Source organism: Battus philenor, unplaced genomic scaffold, assembly GCF_028537555.1.
Source record: "Battus philenor isolate CCGP_79_NKW_IND1 unplaced genomic scaffold, ilBatPhil1.0.hap1 SCAF_21, whole genome shotgun sequence".
Classification (NCBI taxonomy): domain Eukaryota; kingdom Metazoa; phylum Arthropoda; class Insecta; order Lepidoptera; family Papilionidae; genus Battus; species Battus philenor.
The window spans coordinates 1,647,952-1,661,923 of NW_027181684.1; the positions used below are offsets into that span (position 1 = coordinate 1,647,952).

At 34.2% G+C, this 13,972-nt stretch overlaps 1 protein-coding gene across 1 annotated transcript in view; it reads left to right on the forward strand.

The window, feature by feature from the left end:
• Nucleotides 1–832: 832 nt before the first annotated feature.
• Nucleotides 833–13,972, forward strand: part of LOC137923458 (adipokinetic hormone/corazonin-related peptide receptor variant I-like) — a 38,116-nt gene continuing 24,976 nt past the window's right edge. Inside the window, exon 1 of the mRNA XM_068766717.1 lies at nt 833–1,120. Coding sequence (XP_068622818.1) covers nt 833–1,120 — 288 coding nt within the window. The remainder of the gene's footprint in view (nt 1,121–13,972) is intronic.

Genomic DNA, 13,972 nt, shown 5'->3' on the forward strand with positions numbered 1-13,972 from the left:
TGTACAAATTTTCAACTTCGGAGCGGTTAAATATATATATTAAATATATACAATTAGAGAAAAGTTATATTAATTGTTCTGCCAATAGGCTTTTGAACCATCTTTTTGTAGTAATGGTGTTTGCTAAATTTTTTATTAAGAGAGGGAGTTTATTCTTATAACTATATTAATTTTCATAGCATTATTAAATAAATGTGAAAGAAAATAAAGTCAGTTTTTTATCAAAAGCCTTTATTGGCATTTTCATTCCGGAATAAATTCCGTTGAAAGCCTTTTAATTACTTTTTTGCATCGCATACCACCTGCAATACCTAACTTATGTAGCTTCTTACGAAACTCGCTACTTCGTAGCAACGGCGTAGACAGTATCTGCTACGAACCCGCGTAGAGCGTACGTCGTGTGCTTCGCGTAGCGGCGTTCGAACTCATAACGAAAGTTTTTTATTTTAAAATAACCAACATATATAATATTATATTAAACATTGTGAATTTCGTAATAATTTTAAATGTATTATATAAATATTAAAGTGATCAATGTGTATAAAGTTAATACCTTTTAATTAATGTATAATTCTATCCTATACGGGATTAGGCCGCTTCCTATTAGTGTTCGAAAGTATAGTTAACAATTCAGTGTTGTAATGCTTATAATAAATAATAATCATAACAAGAATTGTTGAAATAAACTGTGCTACGTATGTGTGTATAACATGTTTTTTAAATTCTCAAATGGATATTTTAAGTTATAAATAAATATATAAACTTTAAATATGTTAATTGTGATCACGATAGTGTAATATTTAAAAATAAGACAAACAGAAATAAATAAAAAATGTTCGTAAACGAAACTAAATGTGTCAATCGAAGTTCGGAAGCCATCGAATCCTCAAAATGTACGGATTATCCCGACGTGAATAAAACAATAGAAGAACTTTTACTACGCGATCAGCATGTAGTGATAGTCACGTATTGGGTTTTAATGACCCTTGGAGCTTTTGGTAATCTGGCTGTGTTGATCAGCTTGGCCAGGACTCGCCGCAGGAAGTCCAGGGTCGACCTGCTGATGACCCATCTAGCGATAGCCGATGTATCTGTTACGTGTGGAGTTATACCCCTTGAAGTAAGTGTGTTTCTTAGTAGAAAAGTACAAAACGAAAACATTTTTTTAGTTTGATAACGGAATTTGGTTAGTTAAAATAAATTAAATAATAATAGTTACCTTTTATAAAATTTGAAAAGTTGTTTTAACCTAAAACCGATTGTTACCGATTCAAAACTTTCTTAAAAATTTGAAATATTAAAATGATTTTCTAACCCAGTTTCTTTTAAACTCTTCTGGAAGAAATAATTAACTTTTTTATATTTCAAGTCCTTTCAATTGAGGCTTTAATTCTCATCCGGACATTTGACAATCGAAACGGTTCCTTGTATAATAAACTTAATCAAATTTATATTTAACCCTTAACTTGGCAATTTTTTTTAATATTACATTAATATTTATACCACTTGACTTTTAAGACCCAAGGATGCCAACAGAAAAAAACTGAACAAGCGTTCGAAAATTAAGAAATTACCTAAACATTCATATACAAATGATTACTTTGCGTTTAAAATTAATGCCACTTTTTTTTTTAATTCTGATGTATCTCTACAGGTACATTATCAGGAAAAGGGTTAAGTAAAAATAGAGAAGAATTAAAACATTTTCTATCATCATCACCAGTTTAGCAATATATATGTTGCTCTATTTTGAGCAGGAAACAGATTTTCAATAGGACTGATTAGAAGCCGTTTGCATCAAGTGTCTTCTCACGTCTTTAATAATGTTGTTTCTCTACTTTGTGGACTTATATATACATATATATTTATATAACTTAAACACACGCTACATATATGTCTTTTTTACAATGGACTTCCACCGCAAGGCTTAACCCTTAAATGCATGACTTTTATTTATACTTTAGAAAAATATATATCTTGCAGATAAGTGCACTACAGTGGATATATATATGTGTATATGTATACATATATAATATTTCTCATACTTATTTATTATAAAACCTTATGTAGCAGATTTAAAACACTATACCATTTACTGCACACTATGTTCAAAGCGGTATGTTGCAGTTTTACATCATTATACATTTATGCATCTTCTGAAGATCATCACTTTGATCATTTTACCGCTTCCAGCATTGAGAGACATCTGTAGATCTTGACCATATTGTCTGTCGATCTAATGGGTTGCCCACGCCGCGTCTGCTGGCTTGTGGTCGCCACTTAAACCGCCTGCCTAAATAAACCTATTTAATTCCAAATTCAAAAAAGAATATAGATAAATATATATTTATATAATTAGTGTAAAAACAGTTTACCGTAAATTATTTATTATTTTAGATACTGAATCTATTCATGTATCACACGGGTTGAAACCCCGTTTTTGTAACTAATTTCAATCTTGTGCTGCGGTGATTTTGGGAACCCCTTTTTTGCCTTTTAGCTAGTCATTTCTTGCAAAGATATATTTAAATTAGGGATATAATTTTTTGTGTAATAAATAAAATATTTTGAATGAAAATTTATAACATCTTATATTTATTGAGTTTATATATAGATATTATTATATATCTATTACTCCTCCATTCTCGTTACACAGGGGCGCTTTATACGTTGACATTTGGTAGACTGTATCGCATCACGTGGGGTTAACTCCGAAAAGAAACACATGATAAAGTAAACAAATACGTTTATTGACAAGTATGTCTTACTTACTTACTTACCCCGCTGGCTCAGTGACCCAAAGTGAGCTTTGGCCTCTGAAACAAGAGACTTCCACTTTCCACTATCTTGCGCCATTGCCTGCCATTGGTTGACATTCAATTCGCGCAAGTCTGCCTCAACGCGATCGACCCAGCGATACCTGGGACTACCCACTGGTCTTCGACCCCTCGGTTTTTCCAGGTACGCTACCTTCACGCTCCGATCCGATCCCATTCGCTCCAAGTGATTAAGCCAGCGGATTCGTTGAGCTTTATATTCGCCAATGATATTTGGCTGTGCTACTAAACTCTTCTTTATTGACATACACAAGAATAAATCAACTAAGTATTTACATTACACAAACTACACTTAATGTTACAATCTAACTATACCATGTTACGAGCTACCGTGTCAGAGAGAAGGTGCGATTACGGTACCCTGGGCCTGTCAGCTGGTGGGAGAGATATCTTGGCGTGGGACAGTAGGTGTCCATGAATGTGCACGCTCGGCGCATTCCATCTAGGTGCTGGACATATGACCGCTCTGCGCAAATGCAGCTGTCCGCAATAATCACCCTTCATCATGATCTTCATTTTAGTAATCATAAGACGTTCACTCGTCTTATACCTGCTCCATAAATTCCCAATAGGAGCGGATGGAAGAGGAAAGTTCATCTATCTACATTGTTTGTCAACATCCTACTAATACACCACTTGTCGATCCATGGTCCTGGCTGTGATATGATATCTTATACTTATGCGTTTAAATTGACCAATAATACAACTAACTAGTAGACGGCTGGTGGATTGGCCCTCCGTGGTGTACCGATGATATAGTTAGGGTCGCGGGCGGTCGCTGGACAAAGGCAGTGCAGCACCGGTCACTGTGATGATCTTTGGAGCAAGCCTGTGCCTTACAGTGGGCGTTCATCTTCTGAAAAGGAGAAGAATAACAAAACTCAAAATATACGCCGCATTACGATATATATTCAACTAACCACGCCTTGTTTTTTAAATTGAGAAAGAAAAATGTGTACTTGCCTCTATTTTTCTGTAGATATACGAGTAAGTGTTATGATAATAGCTTCTTTGACAGCATTACATTGGGAATAAAATTAGATTTATTTAAATGACAGTTTATTAGGTAAGATCTATAAATTAATAACATAATTATCAGCCGTAGAACTTCCATTCCTAGATAAAAGCCTCCTCCATACATTAGCAATAGGACTGGTAGAAAGTGACCTATATTCAACCTCTTTCGACTTTGTTAAGTGGTCTAGATGTGTACGTGACACAGGAGATTCTCAGAGTACCCTTAACGGTTTAAACTTAAGGAGGGTCTCTCTTGCTTCTGTGAACCGGGGGTGGACCAGATGATGATCAACCTGATCACCGGCTGTCCTGCATTCGTAAGACATAAAATTGAACGTGAACAAGAAGGAAATAGACAGTGGAAGCAACAGTACACTTATCATCGCCCATCATTACTGAAGTACTGTAGAAGAACAATAAAGAATGTAATTGAGAGAAATATAAATTAGATTACTATTAAAATTAATAAAGGAATGTAAAAATACTAAAGATGAATAATAATAAATGAATTGTAGAATATAATAAAATGTAAGATACAAAAGTTAAAACATAAAACTAGGAGAGAATAATGTTATAAATAATCTGTGATACATTAGGAACGGAGAAAAAACGATGTAAGATGGTTGAATGATAATAACGCTTATGGAGTGAAAGATTTAACTTCCATGTCCCACACCAAACAGAAGAAAGAGAACAGAAGAAATAAAAACAATTGTTGAACGATTTACGATATTTACTTCTGTGCTACCACAGTTCTCGAACATAATCTATGTATTCTATTTGCTAATATCTAAGATTATCGGGTAAACGAACATATGATTGTTTCTATCTGCCACTAACAGCGTTAATTGACTTTGTGGTATCCTGCAGAGAGCAGATCAGTGTCACCGCGGGCGATCGTATCGATTCCAACGCCAATTTGTTATGCAATTCTATCAAACCGTTGAAAATCTCAACGAGACATGCAACGTGAAGAGAAAATGTAACATTGTTTTTAAACGGTTACAGTTCAACCCGTACGGAATTTGTTTATTTGGGTCAAAATTAGAAATTGAAATTTAAGCACCTTCCCGTTGTCAGATTGATCTTAAATTTGGTACACACATTTAATTTAGATGACAATACAATATAATAAAATCAATAACATTATAAATCTAAGATGGCTGCCGATACAAAATGGCGGATTACATATTTTTCATTAACCCCCTCAATATGGGTATCAAATGAAAGGGCTACACTAGTAAAACACGATGATTATGTCAAAATTTAAAATTCAAGATGGACGCCGTTCCAACTAGGTAACTAGGACTAGGTACATATTTTTCCACAACCACCACAATATGGATATCAAAAAATCGTTTAACTTAAAAGTTTTTTAAATGTATTTATTTTGTAAAGTACTAATTCAGAGGTAAATTGAATTTTGCAATCGTTGGTCGCGGGTTGATTCCCGGTATACAATATAGTTCACACTTCTCGCAATACTTATATAGGATGATCACTGCCCACAAATAAATATTCACAGGATTGATAGCAGCGTCTTCTGCGTAATAATATCACACTGCGATCGCCAGCCCGCCTAACAAGCGTGGCGATTATGAATTATCCGCTTCGAAGAACAAAAGGATATTGTTTTATTGCCTTATTTGAACTCATGCTTTTTTGTTATTATTTTTAATATATATTTTGATATAATGTTTTATTGCCTTATTTGAACTCATGACTAGGTTAAAATTTTTAATATACATTTTTTAATTATTTTACGGTTTACTTTGGTTAATTGTTTTATCAAAAATATGTAGAAATCCTACATATTTTTAGGAGCTTTAAAAGAGACTAGATGTACCCGCGACCCGCGTAGAATTTAACAAAAAAAATTCTGTTTTTCTAGTTTTTTATTCGTTTAAGAATTATTTGAAAATAAGGACTAACTTAGGTTATTTTTCCTTAAGTTACTCCTAATTACGAGTATATCAGCTACCTGCTGGTGTAAGTCTCGTCAAAAACGGTTCAGCCATTTCAGAGATTAGCCGGAACAAACAGGCAGACAGATAGACGAAGATTAAAAAAATGTACTGTATGTATGTATATGTACTGTATATATATTCATATAGTAAGAAGAGGTTGTTATATTAGGGATACCGGAAAGTAATGTGGTTTCTGTTGACATATTTTACAGAAAAACCGATTGATTTTTTACCGCTTCGGCATTGATTTGTATACTAGATAGTAAAACGTTATTGATAAGAAATAAAAAACTTGTTAAAATGTAGTCGTATGAATTTAACTAAAGAAAGCGTTGTTACTTTCCAATCCATCTAATACAAACCAATTTTATTTATTTGTACAGATTTATTGTGTATTTTAATTTAATTGTTGTGTTAGTATTACAAAAGATTTTGTGTTCAACGTTAGACGTTATTGGACTGTGGTTGAATCGATTTCGAATGTTGGTTTTAGGATCAGCAAATTTTTTTCCGTTTCATTGTTTTATAAGAGGATTTCGTTTACTTTATTTAATGGTTTTTAGGTTCCATTTACTTTTTTTTTCAATATTTTTACAAGACATTTGTTGTTTATTTTGCTTAATAGTTTTATTAGAAATATATTGTTCATTATTACTTTTTACATCACCTATTTACCAATATCAGTATATATGGACCTTATATATATTCATATGCGTGTAGTAAAAACGGTTACTTTAATATAACAAACAGACACTCCAGTTATATTCATTTGTATTGATTTCACTGATTCACACAGTTTATTTTATTTCGTTTATTGTTATAACAGAACATTTCGTTTACTTTGGTTGAAAATCAAAATTTTTGTCAATTTTTGTGGTTTAACCTTATTACAGAATGCCGTTTTCGTATTTTAAATTATTTCATTATAATATTATATTTAATCTTTTCAATTTTAAAATATTATTACTGTATTTTTTAACATATTTTAACGAAGGCAGGAAAAGTCAATGTAGCTGTCACACAACAAAATATTAAGTAAAGATTCAAGAAGATGTTATGACTAAAATCCATTGGAACGAGTATCCAAATTATAGTTTTGTAACTGCAGAAAATTGACAAAATCATAATTTTTAGACTTTCAAATATCAAAATCATTACATACTAGAATGCTCGTTGGCGACTATAAAAGCCGATACTGGGGGAATTCTAGGTCAGTCTATATCCTGAAGAGAAGTGAAAAACAAGAAGACTCATAAAATGTGAACCGGAGAGATAGAGCTGCTGTGGGTAGCATCGCTGTCAGTTTCATTGCCCGAACTCTAGACATTTAAAGTCGTATTTTTGGTGTGTCTGCGTTTCTCTTTCCTCAAACCACGGTCGTGACAATATTTAAACATTCAATTACACGAGATAAGCAGGAAAGGATGTAAGATTATATTAGGTGAAAGCGCACGCGAAGACGGAGGGGAATAAGAGCGCGGATCAACTGGCCAAGAATGCGGCCCTGATGTGCAAAAGAAGACCAGACTACGAGGAATGCCCCATCACATTCGTCAAGCGACAACTTAGACCGGGAACGCTTGACGAATGGAATAGGAGGTAGATGGAAGGTTCGACGGCATTGACAACGCGGAAATTCTTCCCGGACGCCGTCTCAGCCTACTGCGTGCTCCACATCATCGAGGTAGACGCGGTCTTGTTCCAGCTCTTCACGGGGCACGGGGGGTTCTTTGAGTACCTTCGGCGGTTCTCAAGGAGGATCCCTCGTGCTTCTGTGAAACGGACGTGGACCAGACCGTAGTCTATCTTGTAGCTCATTTTCCCGCGTTCGATGGACTTCGGTGCGATTTCAAAAGCAGGTCGAGAAAAAAAATAATTGAGGACACGATGCCTCAATTATAGAAGAAAAACCCGACCGGCAAGTGTACCTTGATTATTGCAAAAATATAGCAAAACATGTAATAAATGTAAACAAAACTAATACAATAAGAAATATTTATGAATTAAATAAAACAAGAACTATGTTATCAGTGATAAAATGTAATATAACGAAATTATAAAATGTAGAATATAAGATAAGATGAAGTAAAAATAATGTGATAATCAAAAGCTGTGATAGTAACGAAGCGATGAATGAACTGTAGAAAGTAAGTAAAAGAAAGATAGAAATTATAGAATGTAAGTAGAAGAAAGATAGATCATGTGAAATATGACAGAAGAGCATGGAAATAAAAAAGAAAAGAAAGTGAATCATTAAAAGATAAAAACGTTCCAGTCCCATAAACAAGATGGGGGAACGTAAGGCCCCCAATAGCGGGCGCCATTAAAAGAAAACATTCAATTACTTCGCATCATTTTGAAATCCAAAGCAGCTTACGAACGGAATATATTACAAATTAGGTTCACGTCCCTGTTCGTATAACAAGCTGATATAATTATATCCATTAATCAATTACTATTTAAAATTTTGATAATGGCATTTATTAGATAAAAGCCATTTATAAAGTCAAACAAGCGTTAATTAATTTGAAGATTTAATTAAAAGTAATGGAGTCACATTTTTATTTAGCACCATTCGCGTCGAATGTTTTTTTTTTCGGTGTGTAAATTCAGACGAAAATTATTCTTGACCCGGTGATACCAAGTAGTAAGTTTCCGTCCACTACATCTATTTAAATATATAGTATGTTTTCACCAATGTACAAAGTATAAATGATATCTTTGAAACCGTGACTCTTAGAGACTTGAAAATTTGGTGGAAATATTCCTTAGACTAATTTATTATTTTTACTTAGACTAATTTACTATTCTTAGCTCTGTCTAGTTCAATGCGCACAAACAACGCGTGAGATAACGGGCGTGGAACAATTGTGCACTATATATAGTACACAATGATTGATTTAACATGTTATAATTGGTGCAAGTCAAGTGTTGTTGCAAGTTGTATGAAGTTGCACCGATGTATGAGTGTAAACCAGAGTTCCCCAAACTTTTTTGTGTCGTAGACCCCTTGCCATGTTTTTCCGTGTTGGGTAGACCCCCTACTTACCTGATATTGATTTCCTGTAAATTTCTAACTGTAGTGAAGTTTAGTGTTAAAAACTTAAAGTAAAAACACATGTGGATTTGTACATTTATTAGGTTTTTACAAGTTCAAAATGTATTGCGACCACAAAGCGAATACCGACATCCTACAACTTACACAATTTTATAAACATATATAATAATTTTTTTACTTCATAGGTACTTTTATAAATAATGTAAATGTTCTGATATTATAGTATGATGTAAGTAAATAGGTACTATCAGTGTATGTGTTGAGATCCACTATCGTGGACCCCTATTTTCATTTCATGGACCCTCAAATTTTTTTTCGCTGACGTAGACCCCTTGCAGGTTGTCATAGACTCCTAGGGGTCGATATAGACCACTTTGGGAATCACTGGTGTAATCGATGACCGTTGGAGACGTACTTAAACACTTTAATATATTATTTGATACGGAGTATGACACGGTACAATATAGATTTATGTTCGCATTTCGTAAAAGTTTATTTTCCGCAGAAGAACGAAATTCACCGACATAGCTCGAGGAATTGCTCGTCTAAATAGGCGGCGGGATATCATTTGTGCAGGTTGTCTAAAGATGTCCACGAGTCGGCAGATACGGTATGGGTATTCCCCTACTAAAATGACTGGTAACATAGTAGAGGGCGCTAGTAGTAGCTGAACGCGGGCAGCGCGAGAACTATCACTGTAGCGATCTTTGGGAGGAAACCTTGCACTGAGAGTTTATCAGCTGATATGAAAGCCGCAACATTCACTACACACACCGATATGATAAGGTAAACATTAAATACATCGGCATTTATTACGAAGTCATGAGAGGGAGAAATATAGAGGAAGCAAACATCGCCTATTTTCTTGATATGAATGATCTCTCTTCTATTATAAAAGAGAATCCTTCGAGATACATCAGTGTAAGAAAAGGAGAATTTTTGGCCTCTTCCGCACATGCAGTGGTAGTCGTGTAACAAAGTGCACCGCCCGCCAGCCCGCTGACAAATGCGTATGCGGCAAACAATGCGAATTACACAACTGCGACCGTTAATTTACTCAACACGTGTTTCACCAAACTTCGTTGACTTTTTGTTTTTGTTTGTTCACTTTGTTGCACGACTACCACTGCATGTACGGAAGTGGCTAAATATTAGTCCTTTTCTTACTTAGAATGGACTTTTGCAAGGTAACGCCTGATTCGATTAAATATACATCAGTGTCCTTGGTTCTTTTGCCAATCTCCTCATTTTTGATTCGATCTTGCAACGAAACTCCGAGCATAGCCCTCCCTATGATGTGTACACATTTAATTAATCACGTACTTACTAGCACTATTATTTAAATATATTCGTGTTAGTATATATTATATTTAGTGTTGAGCAGAGAGGAGTAACAGTCGGTCTGAGGGCTGCATTCTAAAAATATGATTAATTTTATCCACTTTCTACTATTAATATAATATGATAAAATTAATTATAATATAATGGTAGTACATAATTAATCGTAAGAAATGTAATACCAACGCGATGCGTCTGCGCATTTTTTTATATAAGAAAACATTTTTTTTTTAATTATACTTTTTTAATTTTAATGTTTATTATAAATAGAGTTTTAAAGGTTATTAATAAGTGTTATTGCTGGTGAGCTTGTGGATTGTAACGGATTAAGTAAATGGTTGTAGTAACTTGATTATAATTTTTACAAGCAAACGAAGATGCAATACTGCCAAGCGATAAAACTGTCGATATAAAAAGTGAAAAAAAAAATTAAAAATGAATAATGTCTCAATCAGTCGCCAACATTTATGAGCAGCACGCCAAAGAATTTTAAAATTTAAATTGGTTACTTGATCAACCCTTAACTTGGCAGTTTTTTTTTTAATATTACATTTATATTTATACTACTTGACTTTTAAGACCCAAGGATGCCAACAGAAAAAATTGAACAAGCGTTCGAAAATTAAGAAATTACCTAAACATTCACATGCAAATGATTACTTTGCGTTCAAAATTGATGCCACTATTTTTTTTATTCTGATGTATCTCTACAGATACATTATCAAGAAAAGGGTTAAAAAGGTTGCATACCCCTGGTGTGGAGCAATGATAAACGTGTTAGTTTATACGTTGCAGTAAAAACATTGCTAAAAGCTTCGAGGTGCCATCCTATCAGGCTTTGCCAACGTAAAACGCCTGTCCTTGTCACTACGTATAAAACCATCGGTGCGGTAAACTCTTTAATACCGTACCGTAAAGAACAAAGTATTTGAAATTGATATTTTCACATATTTTGTAAAAGATTTCCTACCTATGTCACTCATCACGATATCTCTGGAACTATATAACTAAGAAACTAATTTTTTTTTAGAAATACTTTTTATACTAAGTAAAGATCAGCTAAGAACGGATTTTAACATTATTTCTACAAGGAGGGGTTAAGAAGGAGTTCACAAATAGACACTTTTTATAGTAAAAAGTTCTATTTATAGCTCTTATAACTTGGACAATTTTTTTTTCAGTTTATGCAAAAAGGAAAGGTTATAATTAAAATACACTCAAAAAAGGCAGCGCGGGCCACAGTAAGCAGGCGAAGGACCGCTTATTATATATATATATATATATATATATATATATATATATATATCTGTTTGTACTAGATAGATTTAAAAACCATACATCTAATCGCTTTGAAAATTTTGTAAATTATAAGGCATATCCCCGAGAAGGTTCTTAACGTTGTAAGGTTCTGTTTGACCTACCAATACTGCCTTTTCATTCAGATTTTTAATTAGATGCATGATACAGCAACCCGTGAACTGAAACACCTAATTGTCTTATAAATTTAGGTTCTAATCTAAATAAACAATTCTATATTACGTTTAAATGTATTTACATTAAGTATATATTATAATTATATATTATTTATTACTAATTTAATCTATATTATTTTGTTACATTTACATTTTTTATTTTTTAAATATAATTTTGGTTAATACGAAAGTGTAAATCAACAAATAAATTAATAATTAAACCTATTCTTCCGTTAATAGATCTCAATAATTCGCTGAATTTATTCACGAGAGAGTATTATTATTTGTAATAAATATTAACAATTGTTTTATAAAATAATAAAGTTTTCTTCTAAGCAAGCCTATACCATTTTATACTTAATCCTCGCTTAACATCAAAGCAGAGGTCAAATACTTCGCCTGTATATGATTTAAAAATATTTATGTGTAAAATAAATTTTCAAACTACATTTTTAATAAATAAAACATTGTTGCTATCGAACATACGTCTCTTCTACTCACGTAAACGTTTTTATTTACTTCTGTAAAATTAAAAAAATATATACATAGCTTGATGTTTAAGTTATCACAGTTTATCTTATAGTATTTTAAGTTAGTACTGTTAAGTTGCCTACAAATCTGTGACTTATTTTATGGAATCTAGTTGTAATTTTATAACGAGATTTTCTTTATTTAAAGAACTTAATCTATTAACATTTATAAACTGCCAAACATCTTCTCGACCAAAATACCGAAATGTCTAATGAACTGTCTGATGAACAATGCACCCGAGAAATAGTGGTGTGGAGCAATGATGAGATGCGCTGAGTAACAAAGGTTATCGGCTTGGTTTGAAAAATAGTCTGAAATGGCAGTGAATAAATTATCTGCCCGACACAGCTAACTCACGCCAGACAGGTTCAAGGATGATCACCATCCACGAGGCTCAGGGGCTAAAGAGCGAGGTGATCATCGTTGTCCATCGCACAACAGACCTCGGGCTGTATAATAGTGTCCATGCGGCGGTAGCAACATCAAGTCACACACGTGCGCGTATTGCACGGACGAGACTCAAGATGCGATCGCAAGGTTCAACGATGCCACATAGATACTGGCGCACAACCTGAAGATTGCAATATGGAATAGGGGTGAATAAATGGTCGTACGAAGCATAATTTTAAAGACTGAACATTGTTAGAACGTCGTTAAACTAGATTAAGACAAACACAGAGTAGCTAACATAACTCCTGAAGATGCCCCGTGGAGTGGTGAAACACGTGTTGAGTAATTTGGCGGTGGCGGTTGTGTGAGTCGCATTGTTTGCCGCATTTATCAGCGGGCTGGCGGGCGGTGCATTTTATTGCACGACTACCAATGCATGTGCGGAAGTGGCTAATTATTGGTCCTTTTCTTACTTAGGATGGACTTCCGCGAGGTAACGCCTGATTCCATTAAATATTTAGTAAATACTGTATCACACTCTGATACACTTTACCTGGGTCAAAAGCCACACAGGCGTCGTCGGTAACGTGGCAGCCGACTTGGCTGCCGCTGCCACAATGAACTCTACACCGGCTTATGTCTACTTCCCAATGAGTTTCGTGAAGAACGCAATCCGCGTTGAACACAACCGCATTTGGCAGGCTCAATATGAGAGCTCGGCTCAGGGTCGACATACCATAGGACTCCTTTCGAAACTCACCGACATAAACAAACTGCGAAAACTCATCAAGACATCTTTCCATCTCACAAAACTACTAAGCGGGCACGGGTACTGCAAGCAGTGGTCACCGTTTTAAAATAATCGATAATGAGACTTGCCCATGTGACGACTCCATAGTACAGACTTTTCATCGCTTACTCAGACACTGCTCCCGATTCGCATCCAAAAGACGTAACCACGTGACCTTATACGAAAACCTTTATATACCTCCGTTCAACTTACCGGACCTTCTCAAGAAAAAATCCACAGCAGAATCTTGTGATGAGTTGGCCCGGCACATTCTCCTAAATCTCAAGGCATTTAACGGTCTGTAGCGCTTGGGTAGCGACTTGAAATTATTGTTAATATGTATAAATTTTAACTGTATTTACCCATAAGAGAAAATTGTGTAAGAAAAATTATAAAACACTGTCGTGCCTCGCAGCTGGGAGTAGATTCGTATCAAATAGCAGCAACCCTCTCACAACTGTCTGCGTTTAGTAAAAGCGAAAAAATTATTGTAAAAAAAAAAGATTCAAATTAGAATTAATAAAAAAAATAAATACTGTAACATGAAAAAAAATTATCATAAAAATGCATAA